General features: G+C 42.0%; 1 protein-coding gene across 2 annotated transcripts in view; it reads left to right on the plus strand.

The window, feature by feature from the left end:
- The window catches only part of LOC124544850 (lysosome membrane protein 2-like), a 394,896-nt gene that overhangs the window by 220,746 nt on the left and 149,304 nt on the right, over positions 1–24,846 (plus strand). For both annotated transcript variants that reach the window (XM_047123563.1, XM_047123562.1), the window contains exons 5-6: positions 15,099–15,243; positions 22,151–22,360. In XM_047123563.1, the coding sequence (XP_046979519.1) occupies positions 15,099–15,243; positions 22,151–22,360 (355 nt within the window). The remainder of the gene's footprint in view (positions 1–15,098; positions 15,244–22,150; positions 22,361–24,846) is intronic.

Raw genomic sequence — 24,846 nt, forward strand, 5'->3', positions numbered from 1 at the left:
TTGCTCGGACGACACAGCAGTCAGCAGCTTCGATGTAGGAGACACGAAAATGATTGTTTGATGGTTTTTGGTTTTAAATGTCCTTGCTATCTTCTGGATTGTTTTGATGACGTTTCCGTGAAAGTTCTATGGTATCTGTAGCTTAAAATTTCTGCACACCAATTTGAATAATAGTTTGGTTGCCTCTTCACCCAATGCTTTTAGAAATTCAGAAGTAATATTATGAATTTGTTCTGCTTTAAATGATAACGAGTCTTCCAAAATTCTGTTAGCTTCTAATACTAGATCCACTATACCTTCCATATCGAGTTGCATTTCTTCGCCGGCCTTTGTGGCCGAGCGGTTCTAGGCGCTTCAGTCTGGAGCCGCGCGACCGCTACGGTCGCAGGTTCGAATCCTGCCTTGGGCATGGATGTTTGTGATGTCCTTCGGTTAGTTAGGTTCAAGTAGTTCTACGTTCTAGGGGACTGATGGCCTCCGATGTTAAGTCCCATGGTGCTCAGAGCCATTTGAACCATTTTTTGCATTTCTTCTGTCACGTCTTCAGTTCCTCGTCCTTACGGATACCTCCAATTTGCTCGTTCCGCCTATTCGCTCACACCTTAACTTCGAACTTTGGACTTCCTCTTGCACTGTTAATATTTGCTCCTTCGATTTTGATTTCACTGATCTTGTTTTGACTCCCCTACATGCTGAATATGTCCTTCCTACTACTATTTCTTCCTTAGCGTGATCGCATTTTTCTTGCAGCTATTTCGCCCTGGCTTTCCTACACTTTATTTTACAAGGGTCAATGCAATAACAACGAGACAATTGGAAATAGTCAGTAAACTGTTCATTATTTCAAAATCAATAACCCTAACTTTTAGCACCTTTGTCTCTCTGTGAGGAAAGACGGTTAATGTCTTCATGGAAAAACTGTTATTGTACTCAGTCGTGCACCTCTTCGTCAGAAGCAAATCTACGGCTACGAATGTCTCCCTTCAGGGCTCCAAAACTGTGGAAATTGCTTGGGAAGAGATCGGGACTATGCGGAGGACGTGTAAGGGCTTCCCAGCGAAACTTCTGCAGCGTAGTCGAAACAACCTTGTCAACATGTGGGCGAGCTTACATTCTCACGAGAAGTTCCGCTGGGAACCTCTTACACGTCCTCCGTACAGTCCCGATCTCTCACCAAGCGATTTCAATATTTCTGGAGCCCTGAAGAAAGACATGCCGTTGATTTGCTTCGGACGAAGTAATGTGTGGGTAATCCCCCCCTCACACACACACACACACACACACACACACACACACACACACACTCTCTCTCTCTCTCTCTCTCTCTCTCTCTCTCTCTCTCTCTCTCTCACTCTTTTCCGTGAAGGCATTTACCGTCTTGTCTCCTGGTGGGAAAAATATATTAACAGTTACGGCGATATTTTTGAAATAATAAACAGTTCACTTAGTTTCTTTCCACAAGTCTCATTTTCATTTGACTGCCCTTCATAATTTTATTGCTAAGTCACACGCTTATCCATAATACGGTATTTCCATGAACATTTTTCATCGTCATTCTGTCTCCGATCTACTGAAGCATTTCTTCTGTTACCAACGGTGTCTTCGCAGTTACGTGCCTCGTGCCTAGCTTACTGCGTCCAAATTCCTTGACTGAACTTCCAGGTACGTCTATTCCTTTTCAGCTGAATAGTACCATGAAGTATGTCAATGACTTAAACATGGTGTCGTCACATGAACTATCTATGTATGTGACAACGTACCGCATAATTCATGGAAATATTTTGTACCACCTCTTGTTCAGACAGCATTATTTGAATTTTTATGTCGCGCCTAAGCTGTTACTTTAATCATATCTCAAGATAGAATTAAATTACTGAAACCAGTATTGTGAACATAAGTTATTAAGCGATTTTAACATAATAAAATATATATACGTACATAAGCTCGCATACTTCGGTTTGAAAATGCGTCAGTTCTTGAAATACGAAATGTGTTAGTCGTAATATATATGAAGTAGGCAGAACTATCAAGAATGATCGCAATCACCTTTAGACTTTAGTGCTGCGTTTTGAGGAGGTGGTCACGCTCATGCTTAAACACCCAGCTAGACAGACGGTCCGCAGTTCATGTGCTCCCAACAACTCGAGTGAGTCAGGAGGTTCTGTTTCGCTTATCAAGTAGCGCCTGACCCACATTCTGTATGTTCAGATATAAAGCGTTGTTACATCAGCGGATCATGAATCTCTCTCTCTCTCTCTCTCTCTCTCTCTCTCTCTCTCTCTCTCTCTCTCTCTCTCTCTCTCTCTCTCTCTCTCACACACACACACACACACACACACACACACACACACACACACACACACACACTCTTTTACTTTTGCTGGTTACGATTTTTTTTTTTTTTTCTGTCCATGGAAAGATGATTCCTTATAATGGTTGCTGTACCATGTTGGACTTCCACAAATAATTGAAAGCTTAGGCTTCTGCGGCAGTTGTCACAGTCGATAAATTCTTTTGGATATGCGACCGCACTGTCAGTGTACAAAATTTCTCAACTTTTCGGCCTCTACTGGAAATGGCGTTCCTCAAGTTATTCTTGCTGACCCATTTCTTAGCTGTTACCAAAGACATCCTGAGGAATGCCATTTGCTATAGTGACCGAAACGACGTAGGATTTTACACATGGACAATGTGGGCAAATACTTACAAGAATTTTATTAATTTTAACTAGTAAGTTTAATGTCCCTCAGATTGTAACATCAGGAATTAATAACATTCGTAATAGAAAAGTTACATTTTTGTTTCGTGAAGATTACTAAACTGTCAGTATATCGATTGTTTAACTGCAGTGCTTAATTAGACTGAATTGAGTATGTCGTTAGATACAATTAGCGTCACGACTACAGTCTATTCAAAACCTCGGTGACTCTGTTGATCTATCGTGGACAGGGGACCCCAGCTGATAAAGTAATTATCAGTGAAATTCACCAACATCCGCGTAATTGAGATATTTTATTTTGACTACATGTCTTGGCATTCCACTGTGCCATTTCAGGCCCCCACACAATAAGACAGTACTCGTACATGTGTAGTTTGTATCAGGGTGTACTAACGAGCTTTACAGAAAGTGATGCGTAGTCGTAAAAGCACTTAATGATACAAAATAAAATAGAGGCTTTAAAACAAATCTCATTGTGCACCCACGACAACAGAATAAAACATCTGTACATATTTGCTAGTTACGAAGCTATTTACCATCACGGATTCACTGGAGAACATGCAAAACCATTAAACTAGACAGTATACAATTAGGAGCTCAACCGAACAAAGCTTGTCAATTCTTTTTAATATAAAATCGTATACAATTTTTAAAGATCAGACAACTCTTAGAATATATGAGGATTTATCCTCACTTAAAGTAAAGTGTCACACTGTAGCCGGCCGAAGTGGCCGTGCGGTTAAAGGCGCTGCAGTCTGGAACCGCAAGACCGCTACGGTCGCAGGTTCGAATCCTGCCCCGGGCATGGATGTTTGTGATGTCCTTAGGTTAGTTAGGTTTAACTAGTTCTAAGTTCTAGGGGACTAATGACCTCAGAAGTTGAGTCCCATAGTGCTCAGAGCCATTTGAACCATTTTGTTACACTGCAATGTATGAAGTACAAAAATGTGGAGATTTACGGTCAAGGTACTGTCACAGCTGGTGATACAATTAGTTGTCACGCCACCAAAACTTCAGTTTCATGCAAAACCCATTGGCAGAAGACATACCACAGAAAAATAGAATGCGAAGAGCACGCTAAGAAAATTCACAAATACCTTGAGACCCTATGTTATACAACAAATCGAAATAAATGGTATAATTTGGTATTCTTTATATCGCTTAATAGGTTGGCACTACCACAGTGAAACAAACCAACAAGGATCTCAAATCCTACTCAACTAAGCGGAATCCTCCAAATTTTCAGCCGACAATGTCCTACGATTTCCCTGGGACTGTAAGGCATTACCCTAACGCCTTACCCTAACGCCTTACCTATAAATGATGAACCCATCTAAATAATACGACACATAAGTAGTGTCGCGACAGGTAATGCGGCTATGGAAAAAGCTAAAAAATAGCTGACCAACTATCCCTTAGGTGACATCAAAGTTAAAGCCCACTATGTAACGTACTTAAGCGCCGAAGGGGGGTACCGATTGTGCGCGAAAAAGACGTTAAAGTGTGTAATACGTATTATAAAGGTCTCGTGGAGTGAACAGTACTACACCAAGCATGGCCAGTAACGGAATAACCTAAGGCAGTGAAAGAAAGCGTTACTGCAAGTCCAAATATGCGTAGCGTCTCAAGTAAATTACGTCCCACAATGGTAGACAATAAATTCAAAGATTCATAACTGACGTTCAAAACGTCCCCTTAGAAAAATTTATCAATTACTGAACTGGTTAACCCCTTGCGTTATTTGATTTTCAAACAGTTGAGCAAAACTGAACGTACTCAGACATTTCTCTCTACTTATTCTGATCATCACTAAACTGACACACAATATTTTTTTAGTGCAACGCAATCTGACTTTCAATAATGCCTATAAAAGACTGGCCCTGACTAACAATAACCTATACTTTTCATGAATTACTTACCACACAAGAATCTTCGTTACTCAAACTACTGCAATACAGTGTGCGCCAATACTGCCAGCTGAATAAAAGATTCTAACTACTGAAGGCACTAACTACTGGTAGGCATAGTTAGCAAATGAAAGATTTTGATAGAGAACAATCAATGTATTTACCTTAATAATGTTCAAAAGTCGTCATATATAATCAGTTAATGATATCCAATATTACAAATTTACTCTTTCTGACCGACACACGTCCAGATCGTCCGCTCTCAAAATTCTGCCATCTCTCCCCCCACATCCACCACTGCTCGCGGCTCACCTCCAACTGCTCAACGCTACGTGCTGTTCGCATCCAACTGTCCAACACTACAACAGCAAATATTCCAACAATGCAAACCAGCCACAGACTGCACACAACAGTCAGTGATTTTCATACAGAGCGCTACGTGGCGTTACCAACATCAAAACCTAAACAGCCTACTTACATCATCACGTCGACATCAATCTCCCTAAACACTAAAACGCGTATCTGGTAAGAACGTCACAGTATTCGTCATAAGCTGTATGACGAAGTAAAGGACAAAGCCGAAACGTTGATAAGCTACCCGAATCGTAGTCATGCCCAGAAGATGCAGTCGAAAAGTTCGAACTGCCCAAAAATGAACTGGCGAATGTGTCAGTTTGTGTCAACAAATGTAACAGGCTAAAAGGTTGTATGCTGACAGTTGTTGTAGTAGTAGTAGTAGTAGTAGTAGTAGTAGTAGTAGTAGTAGTTTTTGTTGTTGTTGTTGTTGTTGTTGTTGTCTGCAGTCCTGAGACCGGTTTAATGCAGCTCTCCATGCTACTCTATCCTGTGCAAGCTTCTTCATCTCCCATTACTTACTGCAACCTACATCCTTTTGAATCTGTTCAGTGTATTCATCTCTTGGTCTTCCTCTACGATTTTTACCCTCCACGCTGCCCTCCAATGCTAAATTTGTGATCCATTGATGCCTCAGAACATATCCGACCAACCGGTCCCTTCTTCTTATCAAGTTGTGCCAAAAACTCCTCTTCTCAATAGATAACACCAAATTGAACCATAAGGAACCAGTAAAAAAAAAACCAACTGTCTTAAATATAAAAGTAGCGTACAAGATACCAGAAACGGAAAACATGCTCAATAATGAAAACGAGCTGTATGCCAACAGATTAGACTGCTATAAGGCGAGATACAAAGATTTGCAGAAACAACAAAGCCCTGCAAGGAAATCCAATAGTCACACTAAGGGGACTTATTGTATGCCACAGCAAAACGAATCATTGCGTTACAGCAAAGGTAAGAAAGTACATTCATACGAAGAAGACCTTCATAAATTGAGTTCACGGACTACCATCATGGGACATGATCGGCTTGAGACTCTGTGATTATTTGGACTTGCACTAACACTTTCTCTCATGCCCTGGGTTACTCCGTTACTGTCCATGCCTTGAGTAGTACTGTTCACTCCACGAGTACTTCATAATATGATTATACTTACTAAACACTTTCTCGCGCACAATCGATGCCCCTTTGGTGCGCAAGTACGTTACTAATTTAGTGGGCTTAAACTTAGCCCACTCACCTATTTTTTTAGCTTCTTCCATACACACATCACCTACCGCGGACACAACTTGTGTGTCTGTTATTATTAAGATGGGTTCGTAAGCACCAAAAACATACTTTCAGTCGTCAGTCTTCAGATTGTTCTGATGCTGCCCATCATGAATCCTCCACTTCTCAGCACACGTTGTCATTGGCACCCAACGTCCTCCATTTTTAGTTGGACACATTCCTTGCTCTCTCAAAATAAGGTACTACCATCCCGTCCCATCTATCTATCATTTTCTAATCGTTACTTCAGTTATCAGTCCACCCAATCTTCAACACTTTTCTGGAGCACCATGTCTCAAAAGTTTAGATTCCCTTCTTGCAGGTTTTCGCACTGTCTATGCTTCACTATCACACAGTGCTGCGTTCGAAACGCACACTCTCATAAATTTCAAGCTCATTAAGGTCGATGTCTGACATTAGTAGAGTTCTTTTGGACAGAAATTACTTCTTTACTTGTGCGAATCTGCTTTTATATCGTCCTTGCTTCATTCCTGAGGGGTTAATTAGCTCCCAAGGTAATAAAATTCTTTGACTACCAGTAATTCATTGCAATACGTTTATCGCCCTATAGATAGGGCGTTAGAGTAATGTCTTATACTCCCAGGGAAATCATATGACATTGTCGCCTGATAATTTGGAAGACTCCGCTTAGTTGAGTGGGATCTGAGATCCTTGTTGGTTTGTTCCACAGCGGTAGTGCCGACCTGTTAAGCGATATAAAGGACAAATCATATCTGTCTATGTCGATTTGTTGTATAACATAGGGTCACAAGGTATTTATGAATATTCTTAGCTTGCTCTTTGCATTCCTTTTTTCTGTCGGTATGTCGTCTGCTGTTGAGTTTGCATCAAATTGGATTTTTGATGCCGTGACAACTAATTATATCAGCAGCTTTGAGAGTACCTACACCGTAAATGTGAACATTTTTTTACTTAATAGATTATAGTGTGACATTTTACTTTAAATCAGGATAGATCCCCATTTATTCTAAGGGTTTCCTAATCTATAAGAATTATATAGAATTTTACAATACATGAGAAAGAACTGACAAGCTTTGTTCGGCGGAGCTCCTAACTGTATACTGTCTACTTTAATGGTTCTGCATGTTCTCCTGGGAATCAGTAATGGTAAAGTATTTCATGACTAACAAATATGTACACATGTTTTATTCTGTTGCGCTGGATGCACACAGAGATTTGTTTTAACGGCACTGCTTTATTTTGTAGCATTATGTGCTTTATGATTACGTGTCACTTTCTGTAAAGCTTGTTAGTACATCTTGTTGCACACTAAAAGTGTGCCTGAAGATCGCACATTAGAATGCCGAAACTTGTAGTCAAAATAAAATCAAATAACACCTCAATTATGCGGACGTTGGCGAATTCCATTGATAATTTCTTAATTTGGATGTGGAATGGATGTCTCCTGCCCATTTGTGCTACGGGCTGAGTATTGTCAAAGCTGAGAGACATGTAAGATGCCATTAAATAGAAACCTAAAAGAGATAGGTGCTCGAACAGCTCACACACAGCATTACTTCCCCTTTCTTAGCCAGTCATTTGTCTGGTTTGACGAGTGCCACCATGACTTCCTCTAGACCAAACGTCTAAAAATTGTTAGATATATTCCATTCTTCCTCTTCCCCTACTGTTTTTACCCAGCACAGCTCCTTGTAGTGTAATGGGAGTATCCGCTGATATCTTACCACACATCCTATCATGATGTCCCTTCTTGTTAGTGTTTTCCAATTACTCCTCTCCTCTCCTCTCCTTCCACTTCTGAGGAGAACCTCATTCCTTGCCGTATCAGTCCACCTAATTTTCAACAACCTGCTATAGAACCATATTTCAAACACTTCGATTCTACGTCTTCATGATTACTCTGAAATTCACACTGAAGTGCATGACGCAGGCTACATCACAGCACTCCCACAATACTTTCTTGCCTTCCGAGCACTGATTACTCTTATTTCATTACTATGACCATTTCTTCCCTCTATAGATTGGCGTCAGAAAAATATTTTCATTCAGAGTAGAAAGGTGGTGACTGAAATTCCATGACGAAGTCTTGTCGCAACGAAAAAAATCTTTGTTTTAATGAAAGCTACCCGAACTCGCGTATCATGAGCTGTCGCCTTAGCCTTTGGTTGTCTACACACGACTCGTGGCCAGACCCAAAGTTCCATATGTCGTCAACCTTGCGTCTGTGATATATACTCGTACATCTATTATGCATATTCCCCTGCAAGTCAGACGTCGTACTTGAAAGTAGCTTACACGGTAACGGCGGATAAATAAGATATTGCAGTGCCTGTGTTCTGATTAGGATGCCAAGTTGCTTTGGACATATATGCATGTCAAAAGGAACTTTGCATCGTAATCAGAATATCTCGGGCACTGCAATATCGTAATACAGAAAAGGTGCCCTCCACCAATCCTGCGTGGTATGGATCTTGTGTAACGTAGCAATCCTCCAGGTGAGGACGGACAAGCATAGTGTAGGCAATCTCTTTAGTAGATTTTTTGCGTCTTCTAAGTGTTCTGTCAACAAAATGCAGCCTTTGGTTCGCCTTCCACGCATTATCTTTGTAATGTTTCCAATTTAAGTTTTTCGCAGTAGTTTTCGACAGCTTTTAGATAGTAGAGTAAAATGGGGAGAGATAGCCATGATTTTTGCAAATGCCAATAACAAACACGAAAAACACTAGTATATATATAAATGTTTTGTATAATCATAAAAACAAATGTCTTCTGTCACGAAGTTAGACTCAAGTTCAAACAAACTACGAAATTTTTTTTGAATTCTGTAACATATGGCCATCTATCCTGTATATCACGGTTAGATGGCCAGACAGGCAATGGATAGATAACCAGCTGTCAAAACACATTAATAACTAAGAGGAAATCGTTTTATGAGAATTTAATTATTACAACTTTTTATGGACCTAATTGTTGCAGTACGTTTTGCAGAGAAAATCATACGAAACAACACAAGCGGTTCCTTACTGGTCAAACCCGAACAGGAACCTAGACACATGGCAATTTAACGACAACATACTTCTAATGTTCGCTGTAGGATTTTGCTTGGAATATTGAACATGCAGAAATTCTTCTGACTGAATAACAATCAAGTTTTACATTATTGATAGCAATTTGAACTTTTGTTTTCTTCACCTGTCTTTATTTGAACTGTGGTTGGGGACATACTTAGTTGGCATCTGTAAAAAAGTAGATTCCCGCCACAACTAAAAAATGAATGAAGTTTTACGGCGTGGCTAACTATCCCAAATGTGGTGCGGCCATCTCTCGAAGCCGGCAGAGAAAAATAATAGCGCGTAATCAAACATGGTGGACGAGAATGCAAACAGAAACACGGCAGTACGGAGCTAGACCTGTACAGCTCTGAAATGGTGGTTTCCGTAACTATTCAGTCTACTTTCGGAAAAATGGGAAACTATGGACATGCCGTGTAGCCTTAAAGTGTATTAAAAATTGGTATCACAAAAATAGTTATTTTTTGTTACAATAAAGATTCAAAGTATTCATCAACGTGTCACACACCACAACGACGCGCTGTCAACTGACGGGCAGCGAAGTAAAGCGATTAGTTGGAGATCAACACGTGGTGTTCGCAATCTCCCCAATACGGCTATTCATCCCTGTTTCCCCCTATGTTCTTCGTCGTGTAACCGAATTTTATTACTCATGCGGATGGCCGCACACTTTTCACGATTTAGAGATATTCTTTATTTACGTTTTCTCATTACTGCCGTGAACCAATATGAATTCATTATTAATTTTCACCTATAAGATCGTTACACAGGCTACTTGGTAGTGGGAAAGACGCCATGAGCAGAAAGATTCCTCAAGTGTGGGGTATCTGGTAGACAGTACCAGCCATGTAGTGGCAACCTAACAGATTTGCTGAGTTCCATTATTAGGTAGTTCTAAAAATGATGGGGTTCGTATGGGGATGTCCATTACGGCAGTAATAGAAAATAGAGGCAACTACGACGAAATGCTGGTTTCTCGCCGAGGCTGTGACAGGACGCACTCACTCACTCAACCTTAGCGGTTTTCTCACGCATTCAACACGAACTACCCTCTTTATGTAGTCAGCGTCCAATAGATAGGACACAACTTTGGCGCTATTGTGCTGAAGAGATAGGTAACAGTGAGGGTATTGCAACGATCCTATATCGTCACATGTGACATACTTTCCTGTTCGGTATTGGTTCTTGAGTTTATTTCATGTAGCTGCATATCGACGGGAGATCTGTCTATAGTCTTACATCGACAGTTGGGTAAGCTGCGTCCAGCGGTAATAACCTACTGACAGTGAATTGTGGGCTATCATGGTAGTTAGCGCTGTGCACGCGCGATGGGCGTAAGATTTGAATTTGGAACAGCTGGTTGGCAGTGTCTATGACGTCCGGGTGCGTAGATATATGGGTCACACAAAAATAATTACTGTTTCGTGTAGGATTCTCGGATGTAGACTAGTCATACGTGTCAGGTTATTCACTGCGGTAAAGTTTCAGTGAGAGAAATTGATGGAGGTCGTGACAACTAGCTATTCACCATATATCGCATCGTCTGGCATTGATGTTCATATAAGAAAACAAAGCAATGAATAAGTTGATTGCCCCTAATTAACTATACCTATTTGTTGTAACATTAAAACTTGATACATTTTCCTGTGGAGCAAAAGAAGACATACGACCCATAGTTTAGGGTACGACTGGAATGATAGGCTAGTAGTGCGGCTCCGCTATTTAGTGATAGTGTCAAAATCTCTCTCAAATGTGGCGTAAATTCATGAAGGTGTGTCCCGTCTACGCAACTAAATAAACGCTGTTTGTCTTTTACCATACACGTTTCGCTTCCTTTATTAATGAAACATCTTCAGTGGCCTGTCCCACAAGTTTGCAGTAAAGAACATACGAGAAGCCGTAAGTATAAAAAGTCATTGCTCAACACCATGACAAAACACGGACACGAACCTTCCGACATGGAAGAGGACATGTAAATTTTTGAAGTGAACAATCGCAACATAAACTCCTGATATTACAGGATAACTACCATATAGGAAGAGCTTTTTCAGTGAAAAAGTAACTAATGACTAAATCAACATAAGCAATTGCTCAGTGAGACAATGTTAGCCACTAAAATAACAACAAACACTCTCTCTCTCTCTCTCTCTCTCTCTCTCTCTCTCTCTCTCTCTCTCTCTCACACACACACACACACACACACACACACACACACACAATGAACGAGTGTCATACCATATATACACAACACACAAAAGACGAAAGATAAACACACACAGTCGGCGTAAACACACGTTAAATACACAGTGAAAAGTGTAAGTGGAGTACTGTAATAAATATTGGCGAGAAAACGCAGAAAAACGGAGATCGAGTAAACACACCTCCAGTATGACGCACATGAATTAACAAAACTGGAAGTCGTAAATAATATGGAACGATAATTTAACTTCACGAAATTTGTGCTGCAGCAGTTGTTTCTAACTTGAAAAGAAAGTGAAATGATAAAATTTAACATAACAGCGTACTTGTAATTACTACATAGTGCATTCATTATGTATATAAAGAAAAACATGTATTAAAAGCCAATGAAGATACTTCATAAATAAAGAGTGAAACGAGTTGCAAAAACGGAACACAGCTCCATGAATCTTGAGGCGGCTAAGGAACGACAGAAAACGGAAAAGTCGATGTATCTTACAGCTTGCTATTGTACCTCACGGCTATTATCGTCAATGCTGCCGAACGTTCCATTCCTCGTACTACCTGTTCATCACGTCGCGTTTCCGTCCCCTGGTGGAATGAGGCTTCTAGAGACGCTATCCGTGCTCGACGACGTACTTTACGCACCTTTCGCCGCCATCCTACGTTGGCGAATTGTATTGGATACAAACGACTCCGAGCGCAATGCCGTAGAGTCCGTATTGTCCGACGTCTTCCTCCAGGAGAACGGAGTGCCTCAGGGCTCCGTCTTGAGCGTAGCCCTTTTTGCCATCGCGATCAATCCAATTATGGATTGCATTCCACCTAATGTCTCAGGCTCTCTCTTTGTCGATGACTTCGCGATCTACTGCAGTGCCCAGAGAACATGCCTCCTGGAGCGCTGCCTTCAGCGTTGTCTAGACAGCCTATACTCATGGAGCATGGCAAGTGGCTTCCGGTTCTCTGAAGAGAAGACGGTTTGTATCAACTTTTGGCGATATAAAGCGTTCCTTCCGCCATCCTTACATCTCGGTCCCCGGTTTGTCGAACTTCGTGCTCGACTTGCCGGTCACACCTTTATTTACACCGATGGCTCCAAAACTGACGATGGTGTCGGCTGTGCTTTTGTCGTCGGGGCCGCCACCTTTAAATACCGGCTCCTCGATCACTGTTCCAGCTTTACGGCCGAGCTTTTTGCTCTCCATCAGGCCGTTCAGTATGCCCGCCGCCACCGCCTTTCAACGGATGTACTCTGCTCTGATTCCCTCAGTGCTCTTCAGAGCATTGGAGCTCCCTATCCGGCCCATCCCTTGGTGCAACGGATCCGGCAGTCCCTCCATTCTTTCGCTGATAAAGGTTCTCATGTCAGCTTTCTGTGGGTTCCCGGACATGTAGGAGTGCCTGGGAATGAAGCTGCAGATACTGCAGCCAAGGCTGCAGTCCTCCTGCCTCGGCCAGCCTCCCATTGTGTCCCGTCATCTGACGTTCGTGGGGTTGTTTGTAAGAGGCTTGTGTCGTTGTGGTTGGGATGCTTGGTCATCCCTCCAAGGAAACAAGCTCCGGGTAGTAAAACCGCTCCCAACTGCTTGGACGACCTCCTCCCGACCATCTCGGCGAGAAGAAGTCCTTCTGACCAGGTTGCGGATTGGGCATTGCCGGTTTAGCCACCGCTCCCTGCTCTCCGGTGACCCAGCCCCGCAGTGCCCTTGTGGTCAAGCATTAACAGTGCGCCATGTTTTATTGTCGTGTCCCCGCTTTAGTCAATCTCGTGTTGTCCTGTCCCTTCCATCTACTTTACCGGATATTTTAGCTGATGACGCTCGAGCAGCTGCTCGTGTTCTGCGTTTTATAACTTTGACTGGCTTGTCCAAAGACATCTAACCTTTTTACTTATTTTATCTGCATCTTTGTACGGACTTTCTGGTGTCCCCCCTCCCCTTGAGTTTTACTAGATTCCATGTGCTCTAACACTTGTGACTGGGCGCTAATGACCTCCGTAGTTGAGCGCCCTTAAACCCCACCAAAAAAAAAAGCTTGCTATTGTAAGTTGTAAGCTACGTTCGTGGTTCACACGATCGGGATAAGAACCGTGGCCTCGGAGCCATACACTGAGATGCAACTGTCTGCAGGATGGCAACAAGCCGCTATGCTGCGATTTCGCCTTTGATTTGTAACATTTCTCTACTGTTTGTCTCAACCAGATTGTACTTTTTTGAAATATAAGAAGATAGTTATTGTGCAAACTTTCAGAAAAAGTTCCTGTTAACCACTGATATCTGATAACAAGTAGCGCATTCCTTCATTCCGGTTATAACTTGGTGATGCTTCGATCGAATATCGTGGCATACGCTGGCCGTCCTATCTGCTCTCTTTTTAATGAATCTGATTTTTGTAACTATCACAGTTCAACGTAATTCCCTGTAAAATTTCATTTCCGAAGCGAAGATGCTATGTCACTTACAGGAAAACTGACGCACACCGGATAGAAACTTAACTAATAACTAGTTATAATTTTAATTACAACTTTCTCAGACTTAAAATAAAAAGCGTTAAGTGCTCTGACTTAAACATCTAACTCAGAAATGGGAACGTTACGAAATACCTTTTACTTATATTTTTATTTGCATATAACAACTACGATACCTGAATCGAATAAGCAGCCAACACAGATCGTATAACCAAGCAGTGGTAATCAGAATCGCAACCGTACTAGCAATCAGAATCGCTAACAGCAAATGAGCGTTTTCGACTTCTGCAATCTGATCTATCAAACCATGAAGCTGCCAAGGCACTACGAATTACAGCAAAACATCCTAAACCTCTCTGAATGCAGCTCCTTTGGAGTGCACAACAACAAAGCAGATAAAAAATAACTCAAAGTGCAAAATGGTACATTACCGTTTCAGCGCACAGTATTTATAGAAAACCATGATTCACAAACAGCAGTATTTCCACGTGATTAAAGATGCAATTTCGGTCATAAACGGGCCATCATCAGCTATATAATGACATGAAACTAATGACAAACCATGACTATTGACAAGTATCATGTCACACAGGAATAAAATTATAAATCTGGAGAACATAAAGCATATAGTAGACATGTGACAATCGGCAACTGATACTTGAGGTTTGTCATAAACATGATTTTTGATGTGATATAAATACTGAGAAAGGTCCATTTATGAACGAAACCGGTTAATTAATAAAGTGACAGTTCACGTTGTGTAAACATAGATTTTCCAAAACTTGCTAGAAGCTGTAAAACGTAGTCACTTCAAAATAATGTAAAAATATTTCTTTCATGAAGTACTCGAAGAACTGCTTGGTAAAATACAGGAAGACCGTTTCGGAATCACTTGAAATGGTAGCTTTCATTGTATTTCTCTTATTGTAATAGCATCTTCTCTACAGTCCTACCAAACCTTTTTTCTGAAGATCAATTTAAGCATTAATGTAAATGGATTATGGTGAAAGACCTATTCTACATGAAGTATGGGTACACTTTTTTTCTACTTAAGTCCTGATAAAATTTAGTAACAATAGTAATGACGGTGTATATTTATTTACAGTTCTTCGAACTTTTCGTTTCAGGGAGATTTCCAAAAAGACTGATATCAAATTCGGTGACAACGACACCACTATAACCTACAGGCTGAACAACACGTACGTCTTCGTCCCCGAAGAGTCAAACGGCACGCTGAACGATACAGTCACCGTCGCCAACATGCCGCTTATGGTGAGACACGACTTCCTTTTCTGACCACTAAATTGTTTAAGGCTATCTCTAGGTACATTGTAATGTTAGGTACATTAGACCAATCATCACAAAACTATTCCATTTAGTTTCATAATTGAAACAGCAACCAGCTCTAAGTATGGTTTGGCAGGATTTATGACTCAAACCATGACCGATTACAGATTTTTTGTAAATCCATCGTCAGACGGTTGTTTACTCGCTGGGACCTCGTTTCGTAGTTAATGTTTACAAAACAAGGCACCCGCAAGAAAAGAACGAAACTCGTAAAGACCAGGAGAAGATGGATTTGTAGAAAATCAGAAACCGGTAATGATTTGATCCAAATAAGCCATTCTTGTGGCTGGTTGCTGTTTCAATTATAGACGTTATTGTGTTACACCAACGGTTCTCAAAATGTCAATTTTTGACCAAATAGCGGAATCGTAATTGCTACCCAAGAAAAGTCAAATATGCGAGATAATCTCAGACTTGCAGAAGATTTAAGTTGACAGTTGTCAATATTATCGAACAAAGAGTTCAATAATCCATTGTTGCAAAATACTGATCAGAATCACTCATAGAAAAACGGAGAAATCCGTGAAAGCCGGTCTCTGATAAATGAGTTAGCGGTCGGGAGAAATGCAAGAAAACGTTAAGGCCGAGCTTACCTAACGATTTATCCTCGAAGATAGGTTTGAAGAAAGACAGATCTACGTGTACAGAATTAGTGGGTTTACAGAAAGATTGTAAAAAATGTTGACTTCAACGACTCTGTGAAATTCTGAAGTTAGCAGAGTAACATACACAGAGCAGAAAATTGTTTGTACATAAATCGGACTGCAATTACGGGAGTGGGGCATAAAAGAGAAGCAGTAACTGAAAAGCGAGCCTTAAATATTGTAGACCGTCCTCGGCATCATTCGGTAAGTACTTCAAGCTGGCATCAAATGAAATAAAGGACAAATTCTAAAAGGGAATTAATGTCTGAGAAAAAAATTAGAAACAAAGGTTTCCTGAGGACTTAATTGATAGTGAATAAAGGATTTGGAAGAGCAATTTAGTGGAACGGGTAGTGTCTTGAAACGAGGCAAGACCAACATCAACAAATGAAAAAACCGAGTAAGAAACGAAGTCGAATTTAATCAGCCGATGTTCACACAATTTGATACGAAATCACACACTACATGTAGTCATAGTTGGCCGATTTTCGCGGTAAAATAATTGAAGGTAGGCGAAGTAGGGATGGTACAAAATAAAGTAACAGAAAGAAAAATTTGGTAACAACTAATATAAATTTGTTTCGTGGGCCTTCCTGAAAATATTTATATGGTATGTCGCCTTCAACGGAAATGAAACGTGGACGATAACCAGTTCGGACGAGAATAGAAACTTCTGAAATGATTCGCTATAAAAGAACATTGAAAGTCGTACGGGTAGGTGGGGCACCTTAGATACTAAATCGGACTTGGGGAGGGAGGGATGGAAGAGAGAGAACGAGAATTATAGCCCAATTTGAACAAAGGCAGGTATCTGTCGACGCATCCTGACCCACGAAGGTATCACCAGTATCACCAGTTTAGGAGGGGTGGAGGGGAGAGGGGGGGGGGGGGAAGAGGCAGTAAGCATATGGATATGTATGTAGTTTGCTGTAAAATGCTAAGGCTGACACTTGCACAGGATACAGTAGTGTGAAGAGCTGCATCAAACCAGTCTTCGGACTGAAGACGAAGAAGAAGAAGAAGAAGAAGAAGAAGACCATAAGGTGTCCTGAATTTTTTCTTCGTTCTGTTCCTGTTACTAACAACAAAACTGTGTTTTTCCTGTGGTGTAACTCCTTTTCTTATCGAACTGATTTTCGTCCAGTACTTCAATTGCATCTCTTACGTCCTTAGGTGCGATACACGGCCTACAACTTAACAAGCCTCAAGGACACTGCCTACCTAGCCACGCAGGAGGAAATAAATAGCAGTTGCATGTGGTAAGAGAAGTCGGAGCGTGTGTACAGTATCGACAACTAACCGAAAGGATCGTGCAAATAAACCAGCTTCACAAAAAGGAAATCTCCGCAGAAAAATGCGTGTCAATGAGACCAGTGCTGTACAAATGCAACCTACATTAAAAGAAATGAGAATTACTGAGTTTTCTCTCACATTACGCCCTTGGGGGGAAGTATTAGTTGTGTTGCTTCCCGCAGACGTACGTCTACAGATAGTGAAGGAACTGCCGCACACGAACTGCAGTTGTCAGTTATTACTCAAAAGAATTAGCAGTCCTAAATCACAATGAGTAACGTGGTTATCGAACAAAATTCGATCATTCCAGCCCATTTGTGAATAAACAGTTCAACATGAACAATGTTTACAAGAATTTAGGAACTGTAGTTTTAAGGACCACCAAACCGTGTGCAAGAAAGGTGTGTATCTCGGAGCATGAGCGTACAGCTACAGTCTGATCAAGGATCTAGGAGCGATGGTGGGGCCACGGATAACAAACGTCTCCCGCCATACAATTTTAACTCACTTGCCTATAGTAACAGAGCCCATAACAATGAACTGAGGAGTTATCATGCTACAGTTTAGAAAACCCATTTTTTTTCTGTTCGAAAGAACAGTTAGGTAATTCAATCGCCTGGTCACGATGGCGACTGCTTGTGTTACTCATCGATACACAGGCCACAATTACCGTACCTGCTGCATAACTCGCCATATTCAGTGCGACCAAAATTCATCCTCTCACAGGTGAAAGTGTTACTTCACGTTGTGATAAAGCGATTTGAGTGTAGCCATGTTTGTCTCACCAGCCTTCTTAAACGAATAATGTCGCCACGATTTCATTGAACGACCCCGATTAGTGGATATATATTCCTTCGCATTTCCTAGGGTCTACTGTTGGCTGTTGTACCAAGGCAGTTCCTTCATGAAGGCTAAACACGTCTCCTGCCACAGTGAGCGCTCTCAACATAATCCTTACTTCCCCACCGATTCATTCTAGTGAGCGTTCACAACACGATCCTTCCTTCCCCGCCGATCCAGCGGAGGACCACCTAATTAATCTTATCAGTCCACCTAATTTAAAGCAGCCTTCTTTAACACCGCAACTCAAATGCTTAGATTCTCCTCTTTTTCTACGAGGGTGTGCTGAAAAGAAAAGCGTCCGAATTTTTTATTCTCTTCTAAATATCGGTTGAACCTTTAAACGTCGTGCATATTACTCGGTTGACTTTACCACTTCGCAATTGCTACCCTCTGCGTGGGGTGTAATGTAGCTGTGGCGATCCGTTGTAACACTCCACCCATCACTTATCTGGTTTTGGCGTGTGTTCACCCCAGCTAATTGACCAACAGATCAACAGAGTGCAAAACTGCCGCAATATCGGATAACGCAAAATAAAGTAATAAGCCCCTGTGACTCCTGATTGAACTGCGGTGGCAGTGTTGACATCAATTGATTCAGAATTGATCACTTTTAATTAAAAAGGGGTGCACATTGATGTTATATTCAGCTATGGAACACCAGATGAAAATGTTGAACATAAAATTAATTAATAAAGTGACTTGCGATTTCAACTACTTGTTTGAAAACAGGTGCAGTCAATTACCACAAATTTAACTCCCAACCTTCAATCATCACATTAAAAGACTCCCCTATGAGGCAGTGGTAATAAATTGCGTTTGCGTGGAGTAAAGTGCGATAACTAAAAAGTAATTCCTATCGACTGACCCAGGCGTAATACGAAGTGCGAGAAGAATTCTGCAATACACGGCCCATGAAACCCTCGAGGAAACCTTGCTGACATGATCCAACAAATTAAGCAGTGGCCGGAGCTGGCGCAATATCACCTAATACAGCGTGGAGGAGCGGTGTCATTGTGCGGACGTCGGCACACCTCGTGGTGCTGCAAGGCTGCGCTCGTCTATTCACTCCTAGCTATCTTACTCAGTACATAGCTGAACCAAAACTTCCTATCTCCAAGCTCAATCGTTCCATTTGCTAAGTACTAAACTGCAGAGATGCTCACTGTTTCTCAGGCAAGCTGCGTAAAGAACGCCACATCCGCACTCAAGGCAAGCTTGGAGCAGAACAACACTACGAAGACTTCTCACAGTCCTTTCTTCGCCTCAGTTTCCCCTCCAGCAAAATCACTTACGCCAATTGCAGCACAAGTTGCGTTGATTATGCGTCGCTTCCCAGCGCCAACCAATGCTTGCTCTGGGAAGTGAACAAATTCCCACAAAACTTCCCTTCCTCTCACCTTATGCTATTTAGCTCCTCCCAGGCCACCCATCAAGGTTAGCGTCTGCACATACACCAATTTTTCCGGAATTCTGACTCCCAGGAGAGTACTTCAAATTCCGTGGTCCCTCGTTCCCATTGGAGGACGGCGTATTTCATTCTGTCGCTCTTCACCTGATTTACTTCAGACTCTGCAGACCGTGAATACAGCGTGAAGTTGCTATAGTCACGAACACGCGCATGTTGAGCTCTGTCGACCGCTCCACCGTAGCTTTGCGTGGCTTCCTCGCGTGTTTCGCTGAAAACGGGACGACAGACATTTATCAACAGGCGTAAAAGTTATCCGTCTGCTTCCCAGTACACCAGCATGGTCAACCACCCACTCACTGTCGCTCATCTTAAGGCAGCTGGAGGCCGCGCCCTGTTACCGCTTTCTCAGAGCTTGAGCCACCCTAAGCTTCCTATTGTCGCTTCCCTTCGCCGCTCCCCCGCACGGCCACAGCCAATTCTGATTACTTCCCTGGGATAAACTAGCCTCCAATAAATCGACGCATTTCCACAAAGTTTTCATGTCGTGTGAATTACTTTAAAACCATCACCCGACATTAAATATTCCAATATGTCCGTACTATACCCTCTACAAGATGAATTGTGCCTTGTCAGTCATTTTTGTTCAGCCCTACAGTTCGCTCAACGGGAGTTAGGTGATATTTAATGACTTCGTGTAAGGGGCATAGTTCTTGCCATCTTACACCATAAGAAACAGTGTGCTGTAATAGTGTTACGAACTCGGCGAGTATGTCCACACATGGCGCACCCTCTACTTCAGCATGACAGTGCCAGACAGCACACGAGCGCTGAGACGTCTTCAGCAATCTGACGCCTTAGGATCACTGTCATCGATCATCCTCCATGCAGTCCTGACTGGCCCCATCAGATTTTCGTCAGTTCCTGAGACTGAAACAACACCTTCAAGGAATTCACTTTCAGTGATCAAGCGCTACAAGCAGAGATGAGGTTGTGGCTCTGTCAACAATCATTCTTCAGTGACGGTATGAACCAACTGGTCTCACGTTAGAAATGTGCTTGACGACAGGGATTGGAAATTAATACGTATGTGTGAAGAATAAGGTCGTAGAATGTTAATAACGCTTTTCTTTTTTTAGAAACCTTAGAAGTTTCCCGAAAAAATTCGGAGCCATTACTTTTCAACTTGCCATCATAGTTTCACACAGTCCATGTTTGACAACCATTACATTTATGTGCTCCAGACGTACATTCTCAGAAACTTCCCCTCAGATCAAGGCCTATTTGTGACAGTAATGGAGCTTCTTTTGGTCAGCAACTCCCTGTTAGTCTGTGCTTACCCGCCTCTTATACCCTTCTTGCTTTGCCCCAATTTTTTTCATTTCCGAGTTGGCGTAATGTCTCCACTTCTTCTGTTACGTATGGTCCCAAATTTGGTAAGTTTATCTGTAATCTCATGTCTGCTACTCTTCTAAAGTTTCATTCGTTTATTCTGTATGTATTCAATAGGTAACTCAATTCTGTCTCGCTTCTACTGATAACAGCAATATCATCTGTGAATGCCATTTATAGCCTTCTGGATGTTAAGTCCGCCCTGTTAGGCAAAACTGATTTTTATTGTACCCAGATATGTTTCAGCACCTCTGAGCCATTAGTATTCCTTTAATTGAAAACAGTGAAATGTGAACATACTTTCAGTGATGATTAATCAATGAAAATTATACTTAAACAACAGTTGTTTTTGTCATTACCTTAATTTCACAGTCTATGCTTATGTAGGACCGTTCGTGTATCATGATGTACTGGAGGCTTGTCAGCTGCAACGAACTTCATGTTTAAAACGTAACGTCCTTGCGTCAAGATATTTCGGGATTATATTTGGTATTACTCAACGTTTTTCTTTCCCAGATAGTTTTATTTCTGCGTTCTCATGAGTCACTGAAAAGCACATACAAATGCTAAATGTATTTTCTAGAATATTGTTTGTAACGAACTCTCTCCATTTCTCTGAATATTGCAGTGTATTCATTCCTCTATTGTTAGTTTATGGAATAGGCTGTGGCTGGATTTTCTTATTTTTAAATCTGTTCGTATTGTAGTTCCTTGATGGTTGTGGGCCATTAGGTGGGTAGCAGTTGCCCTAGCGAACGTGAGTTCATATATGCCTGATCTGCTAAATTTGACTCTGAGTGTTTCTTGTGTTCCGAGCACACTCTGTGCTACGTCGTCTGTCCTGTACCCCTATTCGAAGCTCACGCGCGTCCACACGCGCGCACGCACACACAAATTCGTTCGCAGAATGGGCAAAATATTAAAAAAAGCTTCAAATAGGGTGTAGGACGGACGACGTAGTACAGAGGAGAGTGCTCGAAACACAAGAAACACTCAGATAAATTTAGCGGATAAGGCGTATATGAACTCTCGTTCACCAGGACAACAGCTACCCTCCTAATGGCGAGCGCATGCTCTGTTGTGTCCTGCACGTGCTTAATGTCTGTGTGCTGTTATTCTGTGTTAAGTTAGACTGTAATCTTTTATCTCAGTCCGTTGTATCTTCCGAAACAAGTATGTGAAACGTAAGTTTCTGCCGAGTTCAGTTGCGCGCCTTCACGCCTGTGTAACAGACGGCTCCCCGGTGGCTTTGCAGACGGCGTTTGCGCGCATGCAGGACGCGGGCTTGCTGGCACGGCTGGCGCTGCGGAGCGGCATGAGGGCGCTGCAGGCGCAGCCCTTCCACAGACTCACGGCGCACCAGCTGTTCTGGGGCTACAAGGACAAGCTCATCAACACCATCCAGACTGTCATGGGGCCCTTCAATCCCGCCATGAGGAACCTCAAGGTCGGCCTGCTCCAGACGGTGAGTGCCCTTACACCAAGCTACTTTCGGAGGATCCAAACTCGGCTGCAGCCGCAAAATCGTGTACAAGCTTTATTCAAAGAAATATGGCAATTAAATCTACATCTACATGACTTCCCTGCAATTCACATTTAAGTGCTTGGCAGAGGGTTCATCGAACCACAATCATACTCTCTCTCTCTACCGTCCCACTCCCGAACAGCGCGCGGGAAAAACGAACACCTAAACCTTTCTGTTCGAGCTCTGATTTCTCTTATTTTATTTTGATCATCATTCCTACCTATGTAGGTTGGGCTCGACAAAATAATTCCGCATTCGGAAGAGAAAGTTGGTGACCGACATTTCGTAAATAGATCTCGCCGCGACGAAAAACGTCTTTGCTTTAATGACTTCCATCCCAACTCGCGTATCGTATCTGCCACACTCTCTCCCCTATTACGTGATAATACAAAACGAGCTGCCCTTTTTTTTTTTTTTTTTTTTTTTTTTTTTTTTTTTTTCCACCCTTTCGATGTCCTCTGTCAATCCCACCTGGTAAGGATCCCACACCGCGCAGCAATATTCTAACAGAGGACGAGCGAGTGTAGTGTAAGCTGTCTCTTTAGTGGACTTGTTGCATCTTCTAAGTGTCCTGCCAATGAAACGCAACCTTTGGCTCGCTTTCTCCACAAAATTATCTATGTGGTCTTCCCAACTGAAGTTGTTCGTAATTTTAACACAGAGGTACTTGGTTGAATTGAAGCCTTGAGAACTGTACTATTTATCGACTAATCGAATTCCAACGGATTTCTTTTGGAACTCATGTGGATCACCTCACACTTTTCGTTATTTAGCGTCAAGTGCCATCTGCCACACCGTACAGCAATCTTTTCTAAATCGCTTTGCAACTGATACTGGTCTTCGGATGACCTTACTAGACGCTAAATTACAGCATCATCTGCGAACAACCTAAGAGAACTGCTCAGATTGTCACCCAGGTCATCTATATAGATCAGGAACAGCAGAGGTCCCAGGACGCTTCCCTGGGGAACACCTGATACCACTTCAGTTTTACTCGATGATTTGCCGTCTATTACTACGAACTGTGACCTTCCTGACAGGAATTCATGAATCCAGTCGCACAACTGATACGATATCCCATAGGCCCGCAGCTTGATTAGAAGTCGCTTGTGAGGAACGGTGTCAAAAGCTTTCCGGAAATCTAGAAATACGGAATCAACTTGAGATCCCCTGCCGATAGCGGCCATTAGTTCGTGCGAATAAAGAGCTAGCTGCGTTGCACAAGAACGATGTTTTCTGAAACCATGCTGATTACGTATCAATAGATCGTTCCCTTCGAGGTGATTCATAATGTTTGAATACAGTATATGCTGCAAAACCCTACCGCAAACCGACGTCAATGATAGGTCTGTTGTTCGATGGGTTACTGCTACTACCCTTCTTAAATACTGGTGCAACCTGCGCAATTTTCCAATCTGTAGGTACAGATCTATCGGAGAGCGAGCGGTTGTATATGATTGCTAAGTAGGGAGCTATTGTATCAGCGTAATCTGAAAGAAACCTAATCGGTATACAGTCTGGACCTGAAGACTTGCCCGTATCAAGCGATTTTAGTTGCTTCGCAACCCCTAAGGTATCTACTTCTATGAAACTCATGCTAGCAGCTGTTCGTGTTTCGAATTGTGGAATATTCCATTCGTTTTCCCTGGTGAAGGAATTTCGGAAAACTGCGTTCAGTAACTCCGCTTTAGCGGCACAGTCGTCGGCAACAGTACCATCGGCACTGCGCAGCGAAGGTATTGACTGCATCTTGCGTCTTGCCGCTTGTGTACTTTCCATACGACCAGAATTTCTTCGGATTTTCTACCAAATTTCGAGACAATGTTTCGTTGTGGAACCTATTAAAGGCATCTCGCATTGAAGTCCGTGCCAAATTTCGCGTGTCTGTAAATTTTAGCCAATCTTCGGGATTTCGCGTTCTTCTGAACTTCGCATGCTTTTTCCGTTGCCTCTGCAACAGCGTTCGGACCTGTTTTGTGTACCATGGGGGATCAGTTCCATCTCTTACCAATTTATGAGGTACGAATCTCTCAATTACTGTTGCTACTATATCTTTGAATTTGAGCCACATCTCGTCTACATTTGCATAGTCAGTTCGGAAGGAATGGAGATTCTCTCTTAGGAAGGCTTCTAGTGACACATTATCCGTTTTTTTAAATAAAATTATTTTGCGTTTGTTTCTGGTGGATTTGGAAGAAACGGTATTGAGCCTAGCTACAACGACCTTTTGATCACTAATCCCCGTATCAGTCATGATGCTCTATATTAGCTCTGTATTGTTTGTGGCTAAGAAGTCAAGTGTGTTTTCGCAATCATTTACAATTCGCTTGGGTTCGTGGACTAACTGCTCGAAATAATTTTCGGAGAAAGCATTTAGGACAATCTCTGAAGATGTTTTCTGCTTACCATCGGTTTTGAACAAGTAT

This window comes from Schistocerca americana, chromosome 8 (assembly GCF_021461395.2).
Source record: "Schistocerca americana isolate TAMUIC-IGC-003095 chromosome 8, iqSchAmer2.1, whole genome shotgun sequence".
NCBI lineage: Eukaryota > Metazoa > Arthropoda > Insecta > Orthoptera > Acrididae > Schistocerca > Schistocerca americana.